Source organism: Hippocampus bargibanti, linkage group LG09 (assembly GCF_051943395.1).
Source record: "Hippocampus bargibanti isolate YZ-2025 linkage group LG09, ASM5194339v1, whole genome shotgun sequence".
Taxonomy (NCBI): domain Eukaryota; kingdom Metazoa; phylum Chordata; class Actinopteri; order Syngnathiformes; family Syngnathidae; genus Hippocampus; species Hippocampus bargibanti.
In genome coordinates this window covers 3,331,089-3,352,178 of record NC_142742.1, presented here as the reverse complement: position 1 = coordinate 3,352,178, position 21,090 = coordinate 3,331,089, and the positions used below count along the sequence as shown (strand labels likewise).

The 21,090-nt window shown below is 39.6% G+C and overlaps 2 protein-coding genes across 3 annotated transcripts; both read right to left on the bottom strand.

The window, feature by feature from the left end:
* Positions 1-2,649: 2,649 nt before the first annotated feature.
* Positions 2,650-13,181, bottom strand: LOC148893342 (uncharacterized). The gene is made up of 9 exons (XM_089004920.1): positions 13,048-13,181; positions 7,738-8,170; positions 6,182-6,243; positions 5,206-5,283; positions 4,970-5,129; positions 4,772-4,879; positions 3,783-3,831; positions 3,523-3,694; positions 2,650-2,818 (listed from the first exon to the last, which is right to left on the bottom strand). Exons 2-9 carry the CDS (start codon positions 8,143-8,145, stop codon positions 2,650-2,652), a joined length of 1,206 nt encoding a protein of 401 aa, XP_088861046.1. The 5' UTR covers positions 8,146-8,170; positions 13,048-13,181.
* On the bottom strand, positions 11,945-20,870 carry slc2a1c (solute carrier family 2 member 1c). 2 transcript variants are annotated; one of them, XM_089004104.1, is made up of 11 exons: positions 20,729-20,870; positions 18,920-18,996; positions 18,033-18,131; positions 17,806-17,966; positions 17,435-17,675; positions 17,197-17,359; positions 16,852-17,036; positions 15,390-15,491; positions 15,203-15,304; positions 14,039-14,242; positions 11,945-13,240 (listed from the first exon to the last, which is right to left on the bottom strand). In XM_089004104.1, exons 2-11 carry the CDS (start codon positions 18,932-18,934, stop codon positions 13,061-13,063), a joined length of 1,452 nt encoding a protein of 483 aa, XP_088860230.1. In that variant the 5' UTR covers positions 18,935-18,996; positions 20,729-20,870; the 3' UTR covers positions 11,945-13,060. The 2 variants fall into 2 exon arrangements, with proteins under 2 accessions (XP_088860230.1, XP_088860231.1); XM_089004105.1 differs by having other exon boundaries at positions 18,920-18,993.
* Positions 20,871-21,090: the final 220 nt, after the last annotated feature.

Here is a 21,090-nt window from a genome sequence, read left to right as displayed (position 1 = left end):
ATTTTTATTGGTGTTTTGCATTTGACTAAAAATATACTGGGTGTTTTGGGTATTTTAGATGCTATAAAACGTTTTTCTGATGTCAGTTAGGAAACAAAAAAGCGACGTCGGTTGTCCTTTAAAAAATGTCTGAAAAAGGAACGTTTTTCACAAAAGAATTGTTGGGGAAGGGGTTAATCTTTCCTAAGACATTTCACTCTTGTGTTGTATTGTTAAAAATACACGTAAAAATACTTGTGTTCTTCTGGTTTTGGTGTAAATATTAACGTTTTACGTAAAAGTGTGACGCGGTAGAATGGAGGCTGTGAATAAGCAGTGAAATCAGATGCCCCACCCACCCGACTGCACCTGTGTAATAAAGCCAACGAACAATGTTTTTGTGGCGGGGCCGATGAGGTCTCGCATGGCGGTGTGTGCTTCGGTGGCGGCGCAAAAGTACACCACCCCGTTCTCTGAAGGGCGGAGGCGTGTGACGCCAAGGGACGAGCTCGCGGCGCCGCCCGTCAGTCGATACAAGTCGCCGTCCTGCACCACATTTTTCGTACCCGTGCGGGCCACTTCGATGAGGGCGGCGGACAAAGAGGTTTGTTTGTACCAGATCATTTGCAAAGCTCGTCGGCTGGAGTGGTTACAGCTCACGGATAAATCGTCGCCAGCCGCCTTAACGGCGTCGGAGGGGATTTGGTCCATCTTTTCGATGACGGCACCGGCGGGGATGTAAACAAGTGCAACAGAGTACAAGAAAGACAACATGGCGGTTAAATGTTCGCCGGGAAAATGATTTCCGGCATATCGCGATTTAGGCCGCACCTTCCTCACCGTCAAAAAGTCAGTTCTCGGCCTAAATCTCCTCGCCCCAGAAGTGGCCCGTTGGCTAGTTTTTCAGTACCAGAACATGAGGTGGTATGTCACACCGAGGTCGTGGCTGCACTGTACTCAGGTGGGAATTCCGAACCGGCCCAAACAATTAGTGATGTGTCGTTCGCGAACGAGCCGGATTTATGAAGTGAACGAGGAGAGCCGGTTCCTAACAAGGAGCCGGAAATGGGAGCCGACGTTTTTTGTCTTCTATTTCCCGCCCCCGGTCTTCGGTTAAAGCTGCACGTGATTGGTCAAGATCCGTGGTAGAGGAGGGAGGGGAGAATTATCCACGCAGCAGTGATGAGAGGGGGGAGGGGGTGGGTAGACTGGTGGACAAATGTTATTACATTATGTATTATTCAATTATTATATTTGTTAATAGTTGGTATGATAGCATTATTAATATGAAACGCAAATTTGTGACAGCTGATCATCAGACCAGAGTAACCACAGGGAAAGTGAAAGTCAGTGGATGCTCTCTGTTCACATATAAATCGAGCCATATACATTTAACAAAAATGATATTGTGTATTTTTTTACATGTGTAATTCGTTTTTCACATTATACATGATTTTAGGTAGTTAATTTAAAGGACAACCGACGTCTCTGGACAAGTTGTGTCCATAATTTGTAAAATGGCTTCAAATGACTTCTACTGAGCGTATTTTACAAAGATTCCACCGTGTATAGCTATATTTTACATTTTAAGACTCGCGCTGAATATTCCGGAAGTCTTGTTGAGTTGGTGACGTGACGAGTCTGTACGTGACGTCATTGAAGAAACGCCCCTGACCGAAAAAAGGACACATTGTAGCAGTCCTTCCATCACGTCAATGCTGAAAACCTCGTGTTGCACCAGAAAGAGCCAGAAGAGGGCGTCCAAGCTCCATGTAGAATTTATCAGCCTGTGGAAACGGGTTGATTCATTGCTCACAGGAGCTCGGTGGCCATTTTGTGCCTTTTTTTGGGTGAGACATTTCCCCAATGTTGCCTCAAAATGGCACAAATAAATTCTTTAATCGATTGAAAACATGTATGCTTTCCTCTTCAGAACTATTTGAATCATATTCATAACTGGATGTAGAACAAGAAAGCATATTCTCCAAATCTGAAGCCATTGTTTTGATTCATTAGCAATGCAAGACGTATTGGCGTGACGTCACGAACTGGAGGCGGAACTTTCTGAAAATCCCCAATTGGTAGCTCAATTTTTTGCAGATTTTGGACACTTTAAGTCATTTTTATTGGTGTTTTGCCTTTGAATAAAAATATCATATTTTGGGTATTTAACGTTTTGTCTGATGTCAGTTAGGAAAACAAAAAAAACTTTGCTTTGTTAAAAAACAAAAAAGTGACGTCGGTTGTCCTTTAAAAGTTGAGCTGATATCAGAGGTACATCTGCACTGTGGATCTCACCCATCATTCGAAGTGGAAAAGTCCAATTCTGGAAGAGTCCAATTCCCTCAAGAGGGAATTGGTTCCAGAACCAGAGTTGCCCTTGGAGGATAGTCGACCCAGCTTCTCTGCCTCTCACACCAGCTCGGTGACATTCCATCATCCAAAAGCCAGCCCGGGTTGGACTGACACGGTTCGAGCCTTTGGGAGGCCCACTACAGATCACCGAACCTATTTGGCTCCCCCTACAGGTGGTAGGTTTACATTACACATTACATTTTCAGGTTAAAGGAAAAAAAAAACTGCATATTGTTGTGATAAAAAGTATATTTGAAAATTATAGTTTTACAATTATAAATATAATGTTATCATTTTGTTGATCACAAAATGATATTAGAAAATATTTTTATTCATTCCTTTTCTTCCCGCAGACGCTGTCATGTTTATTTTCTCAGCAGCGAAGAAGTCATGGTGTCCATCACAGTTGTCTCTCTTTCCGACGCCACTCCCGAATGTGTCCTGCACCTGAGTGTCCACCTGATCAGCGATCAACAAGTGTGTCCTACAGGTAGACAAGATATTTTTTGATTTTTATAACCAAGCAATGTTTTTTTTTTTCATTATTTACTGCATTTTTTAAAAAAAAACACTTAACTCATTCACTGCCATTCCCGAATTTATGAATTGAACATATGATGTAGCGCGCCATTCCCAAATTTGTTTTTTTTTTTTTTTAATCTTGTCTGGGTGCCGATAAAGCGTTGGTCATGGCCTCAGGCAAGGTTTTTTTCCCCCTTCCACAATTGGGCAGCATTTCCCTTTTTTCCATGTTAGCGCTTTGTTCCAGCTTCAGCTGTTGTTAAATAATAATAATACATTTCAAAAGTCTCAACGACACTTTACAGTCACAGGATATTTTTTCTGCGGGTGAGCAGCGGCAGCCACAATACAATACAATACCTTCCAGATTTATATGGCGCAAGCGCGATATAAACCACTATGTATGTATTGCATTGTATTTTGGACAGCCGGCCTCATATCAAGCTAATATAACTCCACACCCATATAAATTAGGAATTAACTTTTTTTTCTGATGAATTAAGAACATCTAAGGTTTTTTTTTACAGTGCATTGAATGTTTATGTTGTCCTAAAACTCAGTATTCTCAGGTAAAACGTTTCAAATTTTATTTCTATTTTTTTTAAATGAAAATACATTCTTAAAAATAACTTTTTTTTTTGTCAAAGAACGTGTTTGCAAGAATACCTCATTTTACAGCCGGGAGAGCGCACGCCCAATCGCGTGTGGGCATACGTGTGCGTCTCCCCGATGACGCTGTTGTGGTAGCGACGCAACGCATCTTCACCGGCGGAGTGTCCCACCATGCCGCCGCAGCACCGTTGCGCCATCGTCGCGGCGGCACCGTCCTCCAGTGACTCTTTTGTGGGGGGGGGGTTGAGAAGATGACAACACGTATTGGTGCGGGGTTGTGTGATGTCAGCGGGTGTGCCGGATACTTGACTTACTTGGGCCGCTGGTGCTGTGCCTGCTGCGATCGCGCTTCCTTTTTTTGCCCTGTTGCATAGAAACAAAGCAAGCACGCTTGCCATCATTTAAAAATAAAAATTAATAAAAATAACATAATAAAAATAAAAAAATAAAAATTTAAAAGTACAAGTACAAAAATACAAATAAAAATAATAAATCAACATAAAAAATAAAACAAATAAAAATAATATAAATAATAAAAATACTAAAAATAAAATAATGAATAAAAATTTAAAAGTACAAGTAAAAGTACAAAAACAAAACTAAAAATACAAATACAAATAATAAAAATAAAAATAAAAAAATTAATACAAATTAAATACAAATAAAAATAATGCAAATAAAAATTTTAAAGTACAAGTAAAAGTACAAAAACAAAACTAAAAATACAAATACAAATAATAAAAATACAAATAATAAAAATAAAATAAAAATACAAATTTAAAAGTACAACTACAACTACAAAAACAAAAATACAAATAATAAAAATAAAACTAAAAATAATAAAAATAATATAAATACAAATAATACAAATAAAAATACTAAAAATAAAATAATGAAAATAAAAATTTAAAAGTACAAGTAAAAGTACAAAAACAAAACTAAAAATACAAATAATAAAAATAAAATACAAATACAAATAATAAAAATAAAGAAATTAATACAAATAAAAATAATGCAAATAAAAATTTAAAAGTACAAGTACAAGTAAAAGTACAAAAACAAAACTAAAAATACAAATACAAATAATAAAAATACAAATTTAAAAGTACAAGTACAACTACAAGTACAAAAACAAAAATACAAATAATAATACTAAAAATAATAAAAATAAATAAAAATAAAAATTTAAAAGTACAACTACAAGTACAAGTACAAAACCAAAAATAGAAATAAAATTGTCATAATAATAAGACATTTATAAGAGACTCTCAAGGTCACTTTTAAAAACAGTTTTAAGTCTTACATAATTTTCTGTGCAGGACCAGTCAGGATGCTGCAGACTGTGGAGGACTTTCTGCTCTTCAGCTTGCTGGTAATATTTGGCTTGCAGCTTTTTCGGCAGCGACTTCCACTGTGGAAGCCCACAACAGGTCCTCAAACATGGTGCCGCATGAAAACATAAAAATGGAGGTCGTCGGGTTGGGGGTGGGGGGTATTTTACCATCCTGCCCAGGATTTTATTGACTGCCGCCGAGTTGGTGATGTTGAACTGGGCGACGACGTTGGGACTCTGTTCTTTACGGAACAGCATGAAGGCGTTGGGCGGCTTCTTGATGTACGGCCGGTCGACTTCCTTCTGGCCGTAACATTGGCTTTTGCTGCTGTTACGCAAACACACAAACGCGGGCCTGATTAGAGTTCTGCAGGAGTTGATTTTGCTTCTGTTTTTAGTCTTACAATGTCTGCGATGCTTCCGTTGGAGGTTCAAAAGTGTCAGATGCGGAAGAGCCCGCCCCGCACATCATCTCGCCATTACTACATGTAAAAGCACAACAAACAAACAAGGCTTTTAGCAGACTACAAAAAAAAATGTGTTAAGTAGTGTCATTATTAACTCATTCACTTCCATTCACAAATTCATTAATTGAAAATATGACGTAGAGAGCTCCTCTCTGGCATTGTTGTTTTTTCCCTTCCACAAGGGGGCAGCATTTCCCTATTTTCTATGTTAGCGCTTTGTTCCAGCTTCAGCTGTTGTAAAAACGCTATATAAATCAATACATATGTACAGCAGCCCTCATTTCAATCTTATATAACTACAGACCCATATAATTTAGGATTAACTTTTTTTTCTGAGGAAACAAGAGAGTCTAAGGTTTCTAACGCTACATTGAATGTTTATGTAGTCCTGAAACTCAATATTCTGTGGATCCTGCAATTTGAGTGAATTTGACAAAAAAAAAACCCAGCCCTGGAGTGGACACATGTTTCCACGTCTGGCAGTGAATGAGTTAAGAATTTAGAACCCTGGGAATAGCCAATAATTGTACCGCTACTTATGAAATTGGTTCTGGAAAAAAAAAAAATCAGAATGGGAAAAGTTTGTAAGTCAAGACACATTTTCTATGTAAATGCCCTAATCGGTTCTAAGAGCCGCCTGAATGTGCATTTAGGATATTCGGAGCAGCGAGTAACAGCCTATATTGTATTTTTATCTTTATGTTTTAACTTTAAAACTGAGGGGAAAAAAATCCCTGCCTCAATAATGAATGAGAACACAAATGTCAAGGGTCATGGGCCAGTCAGCAAATTCAGAATCAGTTTCAAGTCAAGCAGTGTGAACCGCTACACTACCACTGCAAATAGTTATGAATAATAAATACACCCGATACTTGATTAAGTATGTAATGGCTCGTGTGTGTTTGTCACTTACAGCCTTCCAAGAATAGGCTGGTTCATGCCATCGTGCATCGGCATTACGGCTACTTCTTCATCCTTTAGGGGGGGGGAGAAAGTGCAGGCGTACACGCATGACAAACTTTGAAAAGAAGCAATGTGCACTTGAACCAGATTGCGTCAAAATACAGTAAAGTCTCGTTATATCGATATTCAAGGGAGTCCGAAAAAATATCGATATAACCGGGACTATCGATATATCCGACCCTGTTTGCATGTAATTTTCTCCGTGCGTGCATAGAAATAGTATCGATATAACCGGGACTATCGATATATCCGATATCGATATAACGAGACTTTACTGTATTACCAGAAGCCCCTTTCACACATTCAAAAGTATTTCTTCTTCTTCTATTATTATTATTACTGTCTTTGTACCCCTACCCCCCTTCCCTCATTTTTTAAAAAGCCTTATTAACTCATTCACTGCCATTCCCGAATTTATTCTGGAATTAAAAATATGACGTGGAGCGCCATTCCTGAATTAGTTCGGGTTTTGTTTTTTTTTTCTTGTGATGATGATAAAGTGCTGGTCAAACCTCTGGCAATGTTTTTTTCTCCTTTCCACAAGAGGGTAGCATTTGCCTTTTGTACATTCACCTACATTTTAAAGGCCAACCGACGTCTCCGGACAAGTTGTGTCCATAATTTGTAAAATGGCTTCAAATGACTTCTACAGAGCGTATTTTAATAAGATTCCACCGCATATAGCTATATTTTACATTTTAAGACTCGCGCTGAATATTCAGGAAGTCTTGTTTTTGAGTCGGTGACGAGTCCGTACGTAACGCCACGAAAGGACCGCCCTTGACCGTAAAAAAGACGCATTGTAACGGTCCTTCCATCACGTCAATGTATTTTGCTGTACTTGTTTGGTCTGGGGTCCTCGTGTTGCACCCAAATGCCGCCAGAAGAGGGCGTCCAAGCTCCATATAAGGAATTTATTCTTTAATCGATTGCAAACATGTATGCTTTCCTCTTCAGAACTATTTGAATCATATTCATAACTGGATGTGTAACAAGAAAGCATATTCTCTGAATATGAAGCCATTGTTTTGATTCACTAGCAATGCAAGACGTCTTGGCGTGACGTCACGAACTGGGGGCGGGACTTTCTGAAAATGCCCAATTCGCAGCTCAATTTTTTGCAGATTTTGGACACGAAGTCATTTTTATTGGTGTTTTGCATTTGACTAAAAATATATATCATTTTGGGTATTTTAGATGCTATAAAACGTTTTTCTGATGTCAGTTAAAAAACAAAAAAATGACGTCGGTTGTCCTTTAAGCTCAGATAACTCCAGATTCATATAACTTAGGAATTAATTATTTTTTCTGGTGAAAGAAGAGAGTCTAAGGTTTCTTACGCTGCATTGAAGAATGTTTATATCGACCTAAAATGATATATTCTGTGAGTCTTGCAATTTGTGTGAAAATGACCAAAACCCTGGCACTGGAGTGGACACATTTTTGCGCATCATCCGGCAGTGAATGAGTTACCAAGTGCAGGACGGCGTGAAAGTGATGGCTTACCTGGTCTTGGATGTTGATGGAGCCCGGTTGGCCGCCCAAGTAGTCGGGCAACCAAAAGTCATCCAGAACGTTGGAGAATTCATCGTCTATATCCAGGGGCTGACCCGCAATCAGCATCTCCACGTTATCATGACCGCTTACCAGGGGCAGCAAGTCTGTCGCCCCTTTGTGCTCACTCGCCGCAGTTGCAATGGGCAGTGGACAGGACTCTTCTTTCAGGGACGGTGGGGGAGGCGGCGGTGGCGGAGGCGGCGGTGGCGGCGGCTGCGGCGTCAGCGGCTGCGGCGTCAGCGGGGTGTTGGCCGATGTGGAGCCCCACAGGATAGCGTCGGCTGACTTCATGATGTTGTCCAGCAGCTTGTCCCATTTGACATCCTCGTCATTGGGGTGCGTCTGCAAGTGCTCCATGCTGTTCACTCCTGACACTTAAAATCTACTGAGACAAAAAAATAATAATAATAAAAAAATACTAACAAACTTGTGTGGCAGAAATACAAATCAGTGAATTCTAACGCAGATTAAAACAATGCTAAAAAAAATGAACCGCAATGCTAAAAAAAAAATACCTTTGCGATTTATAAATTGCATTCAAATGTAAATTTCTCCACTGTGAGACTAATAAAGGCATATCCAATATCCAACTATCATTTCATTATTCATCCCGATACATTGGCGTTTTATGTAATACATTACATCATAGTACATAGTGAATAAAACGTTCATAAAAAGACAAATCTGCAATATCTGCTCACTAACTTTCCAAACAATGATGGGAGATTGGGGTCAATGAGGTGAGTTTTATCATTTGTTGCTGGATATTGCAATGAAAAAATAAATAAAAGGAAAATATTGACAAAACCACAACTGGTTTTTGGAATTAACTACACAATTTTAGATGGAGAAAAGTATTGAAATCTTTGGCTAAATAATTTCACTATCACCGCTCAGCTCCGCTACAATACTGATTGCATGCACATGTAAATACACTAGCTAGATTTGATGTAATTTCAATGAAAAAAATTATCCCACACCAGCTATGTGACCCACATTATCAATGGGGTTAAAAAAAAAACACCATATCTGGAACCCCTCAACCACCAACTGCACACATATAAACCTACAGGTTTGTGCAATATAATGTGTGAATTTAAATTTAATTCACACTTACTGTTTTTAAATCAGAAATATGACCCCGATCATGAATCCTAATACAAGAGTTGTATGAAAAATTTGGTCAAATGCATTATTAATTTGTACTCTGTAGTACAGTTTGTAATTTGTCAGGGGAGACACATTGGACATGTGTACTCACCAGCTGTGCTCTCATCAAGTTCCTTCCCGACGAACTCCTGCACTTGCTTGGGTGTGTTGCGTGGAAGTCCACCCACAGACGTGTAGGACAAACTGAACCCAAAAGCTTCTTAAAAGTCATCAAAGCGCTTTGTTATGTCACCCGACCTTTAGGTTTAAAAATTCCTCATTTGAATTTTATTCCGACTACAGATCCATATAGGATGGTGATCGTGTGCGCTAGAACACGGCACTCGCCCCCCCTCAAGGCTTGCTTTGTCTTCATTTTGGTTGAAAAGAGAGCAACATTAAAAACGAACTAAATAATTTAAGGTGACGTTAGCTCGTGGCTAAGGTGCTAGCCACTAGCGCGCTGTTAGCCACGCTGTTTTTTTTTTTAGCAATTCAGTGACATCCACGTTTACGTTCAAATTAAACGGGTGACAGATTTGTGTCGTCAATCGCTTGAAACATATTATGTACCAGATTACAAGAATGATCACATTCGCCTCCATGATGATTCTCTGTTGCTCGTCAGTCGTTTACTTTTTGTTGCACTTTCGAATATCCAAATTAAGTAAAAATTTAGTTTGTTACAAACTTTCATTAAAAATATGAAATGTAGGATAATAATACGTTCGTGTTAATACTATTATTATTAATAAAAAATATTACTATTGGCAACCACCTATTTTGGTGTACAATAATGCCAGAGACGTTTATTCGTATCAACACTGCCGCCGCGGCCATGTTGATCCAGTTTAACAGTTGCGCTCGATCGCACTTGGAGCCACAATGGTGGACGAAGTGGTCCAGTTTCACCTGATTCCCTCTAGAATTACCCGCCTTGGCGGCCATGTTGGTCCGGTTTCAACGCTGCCCTCTCAGCTACACTATGTGATATAATGTCAGATACGTCCAGTTATGCGTAGAAAGGTGACGCGACGATTACATTACCCCTTCAGAAACACTTTTATGCAGTGCATTTTTATCGTCTTTTTTTCTTTTAATATTATAGTATTGGAATTGCATCACACTTGGTCAACTTGCACAAATGAAGGTAGGTTGCGATGCATAACGTTGGTCTTTTATGACGGGACCTGAATTTAGCGTAGAAAAGTTGTACAATCGTTGGCGTTTCATGATGAAAGGGTCACTCGGGTTTGACGACGAATGACGTCAGGCACTGTTTTCAAAGATTTGACCCAAAAGGCTGTACAATAAAAATAGTCAGCCTTAACGTTGCGTTAAAAAATGGGCGATTGACAACGAAAGCGGTACAAAATGGGGACCACAATTGATTCCTGTGATTATACATGCTCATCAAAGCTTCAGATTTATTCGTGACCAATTTAACAAGACAGTCATTTTTTTGCAGATGACAGTACTTATTTTTTCCTAACTAAATGTGTAAACATGTTATTCATATTTTTCAAAAGGGAACCACAATTTAAAAACGAGCCATACATCTGAAATTACATTCATTTGTGAAAAGGAGTACATATAAGCACTATATAAATCAGTATGTATCATATTGTATAACTGGTGGATCTCTTTGAAGCCAGAGCATCAAACAAAGTTTTTTTTGTTGCTGCTCTTTGAAATTCTTACAGGTATGGACACTGAATCACCTCACTCATTTTAATAGGAATATCAAATGTGGATTTAACATTTGACTGAAACAGTTTCGCATGAATATAACCCAGAAGCAATGGAGAATTTTTTTTTGGTCTATCTCAGAGATCTTCAGTTAAAATTAAAAGGGGCAGTGATCTACACAGAGCAAATGTCCAAATGAAAGGTATTGAGATAAGTGATTGACAGCTTATTGCTTATAAAAATTAATTGATTAACTTTCAATTTTTTTGGTCATTTTTCAGTCTCTCAACAAGAATTTGTATGATTTCTGTTGTCATTGAAATCAAACTTATTATCTTTTGCATTTAATTTGGAAATTGCTGCTTTATTTTGAAAACAATGACCCAACGGGTTATTGAATCATCATTGGCAAGCCTACATTTCAGTATAAATTATATTTTGATGATGATTTTGATGCCAACAACTCCCCCCCAAAAAAAGAAAATAAAAGAAACCTTTTGGGCAACAATTTTTTTTAACAAGCCAACCGTGACATCGACTCAGCAAATCTTTTCCACAGAATGAACTCTTTGAATGGGTCATTACGGTTACATGATCACATTAAGGCATACCGGAGTGAGCTGTACATGAGCTGTACACACAGTATGTGACAAGTGGCCTATGTTTAAAAAAGTCAATAAATTATGTGTGAGAGCGCACATATTTTATCATTGCAAGAACAATGGACCGAGGGCCACCATTTTAATATCTGTTTTTTATGTTATGTGTTGTGCTTATTATTTTATTTTCATTTTATATTAACTGTTTTATCAGGCACTCTGTTACAACTGTTGTGAAAACGCTATATTAATCAGGACGCGTTATATTATATGCTGTCTTTTAAGAACACTACTGCATCATTAGCTAGCTTAGCGCCAATACTGTCAATGACACCTAGTTCACTTGACATATGATGACCAAAACCAAAGATTTGTAGTACTTGAAATCGAAATATATTGTACTACGTCGAACGTTTTGTAAAAAATAATAACAAAATAAATAGTATTTGAGTGGTATAGTAATATATATATATATATATATATATATATATATATATATATATATACACACACACACACACACACACACACACACACACACACACACACACACACACACATACACACACACACACACACACACACACACACATACATATATATATATATATATATATATATACATATATATATATATATATATATACACATACACATATATGTATATATATATATATACATACATACATACATATATATATATATATAAATGAAGTTGTTATGTAATATCTATCAAATTAAGAACAAGTCAAACGTGACAATTATACATAAATTCTTAGGATTTTAGCTATAATTAATTTCTGTCCGACCTTTTCACAAATGAGTTGATTATGTAATCAATATTTAATAGAAGTATCGGTCATAGGGCTGCAATTATTCTTTCTTTCAGGTTTGTCATGAAAGAAAAAGTCCACTAGGTGACGCCACAGTGCAACATTTTGTTCTTTTGACCGTGGACGGACAGTTCCTACGTTGGCCACTAGATGGCGGCAAAAACAAGAACACGAAAAATCATCTGTATTTGTCTCATCGAAATAAATGAACGGGGAATGTGTTTAATTCAGGTATCCTATTTTATTTAATACAGTACAGATTGTAATTCGAGCTAATACTTATTTTAGATTTCTTTTTTAATACACGTGAATGTGAGAAATATTTCATTTTATTAAATGCTTGTTTTATGCTTACCCCTTTGGCACAGTTGAAGATGTTCGAAAAATAACGATTGTATTTATTCCAAAAATCAATAATTTTGAACTGCTAAATGGAATCAACTACCCCCCCTCCCAAAAAGTCAAGTCATATAATATACGTAGAATTTTTATATTTATATTTTATATTGCATATTATTATAAAATATCAAATATTATAAATTTTATATTTCACAGATTTGTGTGTGTGTAATAATATGTGTTATTTTACATAAAATAAATGTATGTTTATATATTTTATGGCTGTTTATGTTTTAATTTCTGATCATTTTAATTCTTACAACGGAGAAGAAACAGCAACAACAAGTCAAGATCCATCATTAAACATAATTTGGATTCATGACTGTAAATAAATGTTTTTAAATAGATAATTTTTTTTAAACTCATATCACGCATGGCTACTGATTGGTGAACTACGCAACCAACGGCAAATCAGAACACACATTGCTGAGTGGTGGGTGCAGGTGCTGCATGTATCTAATGCGCGAATTTAATGTTTGTAAGGCGAAAAGTTTGTAAGCTAAAACGTTCGTAAACTGAGGTATCACTGTAGTTGCAAAAAAAAAAACCGAGGTGAGACATCCATCTTTTTTAACCTCAGGGAGACATACCACAACGGTTGGTTTAGTTGAAGGTGTTGAATCCATTCTTATTGTGCAAAGGGAGGTTAACCGTCCCCCGGAAGTCCTCCGCGATCTCGTCGAAAGTGCGGCCTTTGGTTTCGGGAACCCGAAACCAAGTAAAGGCAAAGCCCATCACAGCTAAGGCCATGAAGATGAGGTACAAGAAACCACCGATGAGTTCCTGCGTGCAAAGGAATAGCAGTGTTTGAAATAACGTCTGCCCGGAGACCAACTTTTACATCAGGCGTACAACTTTCAAAACGTCTCGGCCCGGGTGGCCGACAACTTCTTCAAGAAAAAAAAGATTTTTTCAAATCTAACATTTGTTTTATTCAATAAAATAAAAACTACAAGCAAATTACAACAAGCCACGTGGACTCCTCTTTCTAAGCGCCTTTCAAAACTTTCAAGTACACTTTACAGTCACAGTATAGTCTGAAGCACGAAACAGGCTTTTGATTGGCTGACAAACGTTCATTTGGCAATTTGCATACTCGGCACGGCAGCCAATCAGAAGCCTGTTTCGTGACTTCGGACTATACCGTGACTGAAAAGTGTACTTGAGAGTTTTGAAAGGCGCTTAGAAAGAGGAGTCCATGTGGTTTTGAGCAGACAACGCAACCCAAACATTGCATTGTGCACCATGACGACAAACGACAACTGGAGCAAAATCTTCAGCAAGGGATATTTATCATAAATTAAGCAATGGAGCATTTGTGGTCGGTACTGTACTTCCTTAATTTAAAAAAAAATCCTTTATACTTCGCAACAATGTTTTTTTTTCGCGATTAGTCGCCTTATTGTGTTTCAAGTTGTGAAAAATGGGGCAGGCAACTTTATGGCCGGGCTGGCAAATTTTCAGAGTTGTCTACCCTGGTCTTCACTAACTTTTTTTCATGAGTTTCAGATACTGGGAATAGGAACGCTCAAGTGGACAAAACGGGACAAACAATGGGGGATGCGTGGACTGGACACTCACGTATAAGGGAGGGAAAAGCAGCGCCAGGAGGAACTTCCCTCCCCAGTTAAGCATGCTAGCGAGGGACATGCCGATGGACCTGCCGGGCTGGTCGAAGAGTTCGCCGGCGATGAACCAGGAGATGGGGCCAGGCCCGAACTCGTACGCCGAGATCAGGGAGAACACCAGCAGGACCTGAACGCTACGCAACTGGGGCACCATTTGCTGAAGGACACAAAATCCAAAATCCTATTTTTCTCTCCATCTCTCTAAATGTAAGGAGACTGAATTTGTTCCTTTGTTGTGTATTCAAAAAACATAGATTTAACATGTGATGCTAGCTTGCTAGCTTTTCTCTTTTGGGGTATTATTTTCAATTTTTTTTGTGATGTTGAAGCTAATCATCTCTACTTCTTTGAAGGTGTCGGACGTTTCGCTCCTCATCCAAAAAGCTTCGTCAGCGAACTAAAGATGTGCTGGTACCTCTGGCCTTATATATATATATATATATATATATATATACAGTAAAGTCTCGTTATATCGATATTCAAGGGAGTCTGAAAAAATATCGATATAACCGGGACTATCGCTATATCCGGCCCTGTTTGCATGTAATTTTCTCCGTGCGTGCATAGAAATAGTATCGATATAACCGGGACTATCGATATATCCGATATCAATATAACGAGACTATACTATTTATTTTGTTATTATTTTTTACAAATCTACAAATCTTTGGTTTTGGTCATCATATGTCAAGTGAACTAGGTGTCATTGACAGTATTGGCGCTAATATCTCACTCATCTGCCTGTCTCTTTAATGTTTAAACCACCTCCCCTCACTGCTGCGTTCTAGACCAATCACATGGCTTTAACCGAAGACTGGGGGCGGGGAATAGAGGACAAAAACAGCGGGCTGCCATTTTCTTGTTATACACTCATTGTGGTGCTCCGTGTGTATCCCGAAAAATAGTTTGTATGCCAAGGTAAAATCTTCATAAGTTTAACGTTCGTAAACCGAAACGTTTGTAAGCCAAGGGGTTCGTAAACCGAGGTATCACTGTAGACTAAATACGTGTTGGTTCTTCTTGAGATACATTTTTTTTCTTTTTCACTCTCCATACTTGATACATCCCTCGAAGAAAATAAAAGTTTCACATTTCACGAGCAAAGAGTGAAGCTTACCACCACAAAGTCGATGACCGTCAACAGGAGGTTGCACACGGCGATGATGACGAAGCCCACCAGAAGCAGTCGCCGCCGCCCTGCCCTTTCCATGAGGAAAAACTGTAGGCGAAAAAAAAAAAAAACAAGTTGCTGAAAAACGAACCGGATGCCGAATACGGTGACGTGACAACGCCGACTCACCCACCGCCACTAACGTGAAGGTGACGTTGGCGCCACCAACGCCCAGAGTCAGGTACTCGGCCTCTTCAAAATTAGCCTGGAATATTCCCGTGGAATAACTGATGATCTGCAAAATGCGGTTTCAATTTAGGATTTCAAAATAGGGGTTAGGGTTTCAAAAAAAGATTTAGGTTACAGGGTGTTACAAATAAGGGTGTTTGGGTTTTAAAAATATAGTCTGGTGGTTAAAAAAATTAGTCTGGAAAAACGGGACCGGTTAGTATGGATTAAGGTTGCAAACAAAGGTTAGGGTTTAAAATGTGGCTTTCTGGTGTTTTTAAAGTTAGCCTATTACATTTTCCAGGGTGTTGATTAAAGCTTTCTAACATAATTAAATTGTTTCTATCAAGGTTAGTGTCCTAATTATGCTTTTAAACCGCAATTAGGGCTTCAAATAAACTTTAGTTTTGAACTCATTCACTCTCAGACGCGCAAAAATATGTCCACTCCAGTGCCATGTTTTTTGTCATTGTCACTCGAATTCCAAGACCCACAGAATATTGAGTTTTAGGACTACACAAACATTCAGTACAGCGTTAGAAACCTAAGACTCTCTTCTTTCATCAGAAAAAAAAAAACGAGTTAATTCCTAAATGATGGGTCTGGAGTTATTTGAGCTTGAAATGGGGGCAGATGTAGAAAATACGATACAGATTGATTTATATAGCGCTTTAACAACGGCTGAAGCTAGAACAAAGCACTAACATTGAAAAAGGGAAATGCTGGCCACTTGTGGAGTCGAAAAATATTATCAGAGGTCTGGCCAGCGCTTTATTGGCACCCAAGTATGAAAAAACCAAACCCCAAAAAATTCGGGAATGGCGATCTACGTCATATTTTCAATTCACGAATACATTCGTGAACGGCAGTGAATGAGTGAAATTAGGGTCGTGGTTTCGTGGCTAGGGTACAATTCGGGTTTCAAGCCAGGTAGGGGTTTTAAAAGTTACTGTGTCAGTTTTGCGTTTGATATTGGCGTAGGGTTCCAAGAGTTAAGGTATCAAATTAGGTTTGGATTTTAAATTTAGGTTAGTCTGTGTAGGCTCTCAGTCATACAGGAGTGGTCAAATCGATGAAAAGGTTTCTTCAGCCATCAATTGTACTTCTTTGAAGGTGTCGGACGTTTCGCTCCTCATCCGAAGAGCTTCGTCAGCGAACTAAAATTGTGCTGGTAAATCCGGCCCTATATATATCCCAAATGGTGCCAGATCATAGATATTTTCATCGTTTCAAATTAGGGTTTTAACTCTGATATCTTAGACAAAAGTAAGGAGTTTAATTTTGGCTTTCCAACTTTGGTTAAAATTCCAAGTTAGGGTTTCCAGCCTGGTTTAGTTTTAAACATATTTTAAACTTCATTTAGGGTTTTAAATTCAAGTTTCAAGATTGTCAACTTGGGAGTGTTGTGCCTTGTCTTTCGTGGTTACCGCATTGAATCCCGACAGCTGGCTGGCCAAGTTGACACAGAAGACGATGATGATCGGCTGCCTGTAGCTTTGCTTCCGGAAAAAATCCAAGATGCCGACGGACTCCTGAATATGCGCGGCTTCGCCTTTGATCTCCTCCAGCTCGGCCAGCACCAGTTCGGGAGATCCTCGCAGTCTGAGCAGGGCTGCGGGAGGGTCACATTGGAATTAGCTCCTCTGCCAGAATATGGCCGACTATTCAGTGTCCAGGTTTCGTAAAATGATGGTTTGAAGTGCGGTAAGGTTTTGAAAACCAGGGTTGGGCTTTCAAGTGAGGAATAGGGCAAAAGGTGAGGGTTGTCCTACCAGCGTCGGCCTCGTCCTCGTCCCCTTGGTTGATGAGCAGGTAGCGAGGGCTTTCGGGGCAGAACGGTAGGACGATGTACTGCAGCAGCGCCGGGATCAAGGACAGGGACATCATCATGGGCCAAAGTTCTTTGGTACCCAGCATGGTCTCCAGTCCAGACACCTGTCACAGGGCCGAAGGAACCTTGAAGCCCTCATCGAAATCTCTCCGGCAACGACGCCTTGGCGTCCACCTCACCATGCCTAGTAGGATTCCGGAGGCGAAAGCCACCTGGTTGAGGGTGGCGAAGGCGCCCCTCAGCAGGGTGGGTGACACCTCCTGGATGTACAACGGGTTGAGGCTCATCGCCAGGCCGCAGAAGAGACCGAATATCAGTCTGCCCAGGATCAGAGTCTCAAAGGATTGACTGACTTTGGACACTGCCATCAGGGTCGCTCCCACCACCGATAGGCAGTTGACAGTCAGGATGGAGTTACGTCTGGAGGGGCCAAGACCAGAATTCAATTGACATACGTCAGAGACGGACCAGGAGACTCAATATTGATTTTGAAAATTGATCCAGTTTCATTTTTTTACCCCACGGACCAGGTAAAAATCTTCATCCTCACCGTCCAAAAGTCTCAGCCACGAATTTGACACCCAGAGAGCCTAGTACGGCTCCAAAGTCCTTGATGCTGACCGAGAGGGACCACAGAATGGTGAGGGTCTCAGCTGGGATGGTTCCGTTATATCTATTCCTCCATGTTTGGTTGAAGAACTCCTCGATGACCTAAAAACAGACCAGAGCGTCACCTGTCCAGAAAAACCATTCGCTAATCGGTATGTCTGTAGTTACCTTCGCGGGGGAGTTGATGTTCCCTGTTTGGTAGCCCACCTGCAACGAGCCCAGAATCGCCGCCAAGACTGAGATCAGGACTAAGGCCGTCAGGTGGCGCTGGAACAGATGGCGAAAGGTTGACGAGCAACCGTCAGTCGATGAGCACTAGCAAGTCTGGATGATGGTTTTGAATTGTGGCGTCAAGGAAGTGTTCAGGTCGCAAGGTAGGATGTATGGATTCAAGATGACGTACCAGGAAAGGGGGTGGTTTCAAATTAGGGTTTTAGAGCGGGAGTGTCAAACTTGGTTTTTACCGTGGGATACATTGTAATTACGGTTTCGTCTCGGGGGCTGGTATGAAGTTGGCGAAACCACAACAAAGTAATGAATAAATAGTTTTCAAATCTGAAATCAAGAATAATGACTTATTGTCGTTTACACACGACAATTTGAACATTTGGTTCGAACTTTAGCAAGCATCACGGCACTTAACATGCTTGATGTACTTTGGCGGGCCGAATAAAATGATATGACGGACCAGATTTGGCCCCCAGGCCTTGACTTTGACACCTGTGCTTTAAAACATCGGTGAGAGCCTAACAAGGTTTCAACCCTGACTCTGAGTTTCTCATCAAGGTTTCAAGACCGGACTAGGGATTTAAATGAGGTACATATGCTTCCGATGTCAGTCTAAATGGGGTTTCAAGGCGGACCGAGTTAAGGGTTGAGAACCGCGGCCCCTGGTATCCACATAGTAGCGAAGTCCATGTCAATATGGACGGTTTTGGAAGTGAAAAGTTGGCGTCAAATATTTTCACACCGTGCCAACATGTTGACTCGTATTTACATCAAGAACGCGTTAAGTGTTCTGCTTCTCACGTGTTGGAGAAGAAGACAACACAAACCTCCCTCATGGCCATTTGTTAGCGTCGGATGAAGTTCCTCTTCCCCCGCCGGGTGATCACAATGCATTTATCACCTGCTGTGGAAGAAAGCAAGAAATACAAGATGACTGTTGTCGTTCAAACAATATGCATTCTGCGACGAACACGCCTCGGGGCCGACAAACGGAGAAATCCAGGTCTGAAACCCTTGCAGTTTTCCAAAAGAAAGGATTGAGCTAAGGTACAGTCGGGCTTGTCTGCTAGTTTGCATATTTTTTTTTACAAAATAGCTAACTCTACCTCACGTGAGTTTATTATACATATGATCAGATTAGGATAATTAGTTTTCTTTTTTTTTTCCCGCTCATTTACTTAAGTAAATTTGTGCTCTAAGGCAGCAGTAGTAGATAGCTAGCTTAAAAGCTAGCTTCTATTCCTAAAAGAAAGCTAACATTAGTTCACAACCCTGTTAACTATATGATAGTAAAATAGTGATCACAAATTAAGCTTTTGGGTTCAAAACAGGAAGCAGAAAATAAGAAAAATAAAACTTCTAAGAATACTGAAGGCAAAATGGCCTCCAATTCTGGTACGACACTTGAAATAGCATCCCTGAAGATCCCAGGCTAACATTGGTTTGGGTTCGAAACCCTGTTAACTGTGATGACAGTAAAATAGTGATCACAAAATAAGCTTTTGGGTTCAAAACAGGAAGCAGAAAATAGGGAAAAAAAACAACGTTTTAAAAATATTATAGCCAAAATGGCCACAGATTCTGGAACAGCATTCGAAATAGCATCCCCAAAGATCCCAGAAAGCTAACATTCATTTGGGTTCGAAACCCTGTTAACTGTGATGACAGTAAAATCATGATTAAGCCTTTGGTTGCAAAACAGGAAGAAGAAAATACAAAAAAATAAAACTTCAGAATATTGAAGCCAAAATGGCCGCCGATTCTGGAATGACACTTGCCTGGGATCTTCGGGGATGCTTTTCCAAGTGTCGGTCCAGAATCGGCGGCCATTTTGGCTTCAATATTCTCAAAATGGCCTCCGATTCTGGAACAAGGCTCAAAATAGCATCCCAGGTTAACCGAAAAGAATTATTGTTCAGCAATAAAGCCTTCAAGTGCACAGATGAATGGACATTTTTGAAGTTGAGTTTTAGTCTTGCAATTAATTTTGTTATGAATGAAAAATCATTTCATTCATCGTGATTTCAAGCGCTATCTAAAATAATCGGGATTATCCCTGTACATTTTACCATGTTGTCTGTAATATAATAATAATAATAATAATACATTTCATGTGTAAGCACCTTTCAAAACTCTCAAGGTCACTTTACAGTAACTGGATCAGTTTTTCTGTGGGTGAGCAGCGGCAGCCACATGCGCCAGCGTTCACTCAACCCGGAATAACTCAAATAAATAAAAGGCTGGCTAGCTCGCTATCAGATAGCTAATAGATAGCCAGCCAGCCAGCTAGCTAACAGATAGCCAATAGATAGCTAGCTAATAGATAGCTAGCCAGATAGCCCGCCAGCTTGCCAATAGGTAGCTAATAGATAGCCAGCCAACTTTCTAGCTATTAGATATCCAATAGATAGCCAGCCAGCTAGCTAGACAGCTAATAGATAACCAGCTATTAGCTTGCCAGCCAGCTGGATAGACACCTAATAGATCCTGTGTCTGGTTTACAAATAAAATGGGTTATTATACTTTTGTTTTTTCCATAATGGTGAAGAAATTATAACCAAACGCAGAAAAAAAAATCTACACATGTATAGCGACCAGCTCTTAACATAAAATACACAAATATTCCAAATACTCACCAACGCCGCTGAGAATATCTTGTCCGAAGTAATCACAAAAGATAGTCTTTTCCACTCTATCATTACTTATCTCCGATCCGATGCCATCCTCATCCCGTGCGATTCAAGTGCAAGAATGTTTTTGGGCTCAGAGCTTCACTCCTGGAACCGTGCGCATACACACACAAATATACAAAGACACGCAAACACACACCTACCGGACCAGTTAGTCGCGTGATAAAGTCGCACGTAGACGCTGAATTTGTGGTTAGTTTGAAAAAAAAAAAAAAAAAAAAAACACAGACGCGGGCCTCCCGTGAAGCTTGTCATGTAACGGTTGATTCGACAAATGTTTTCGGGGCTGACACAGGGAGCGGCTCATT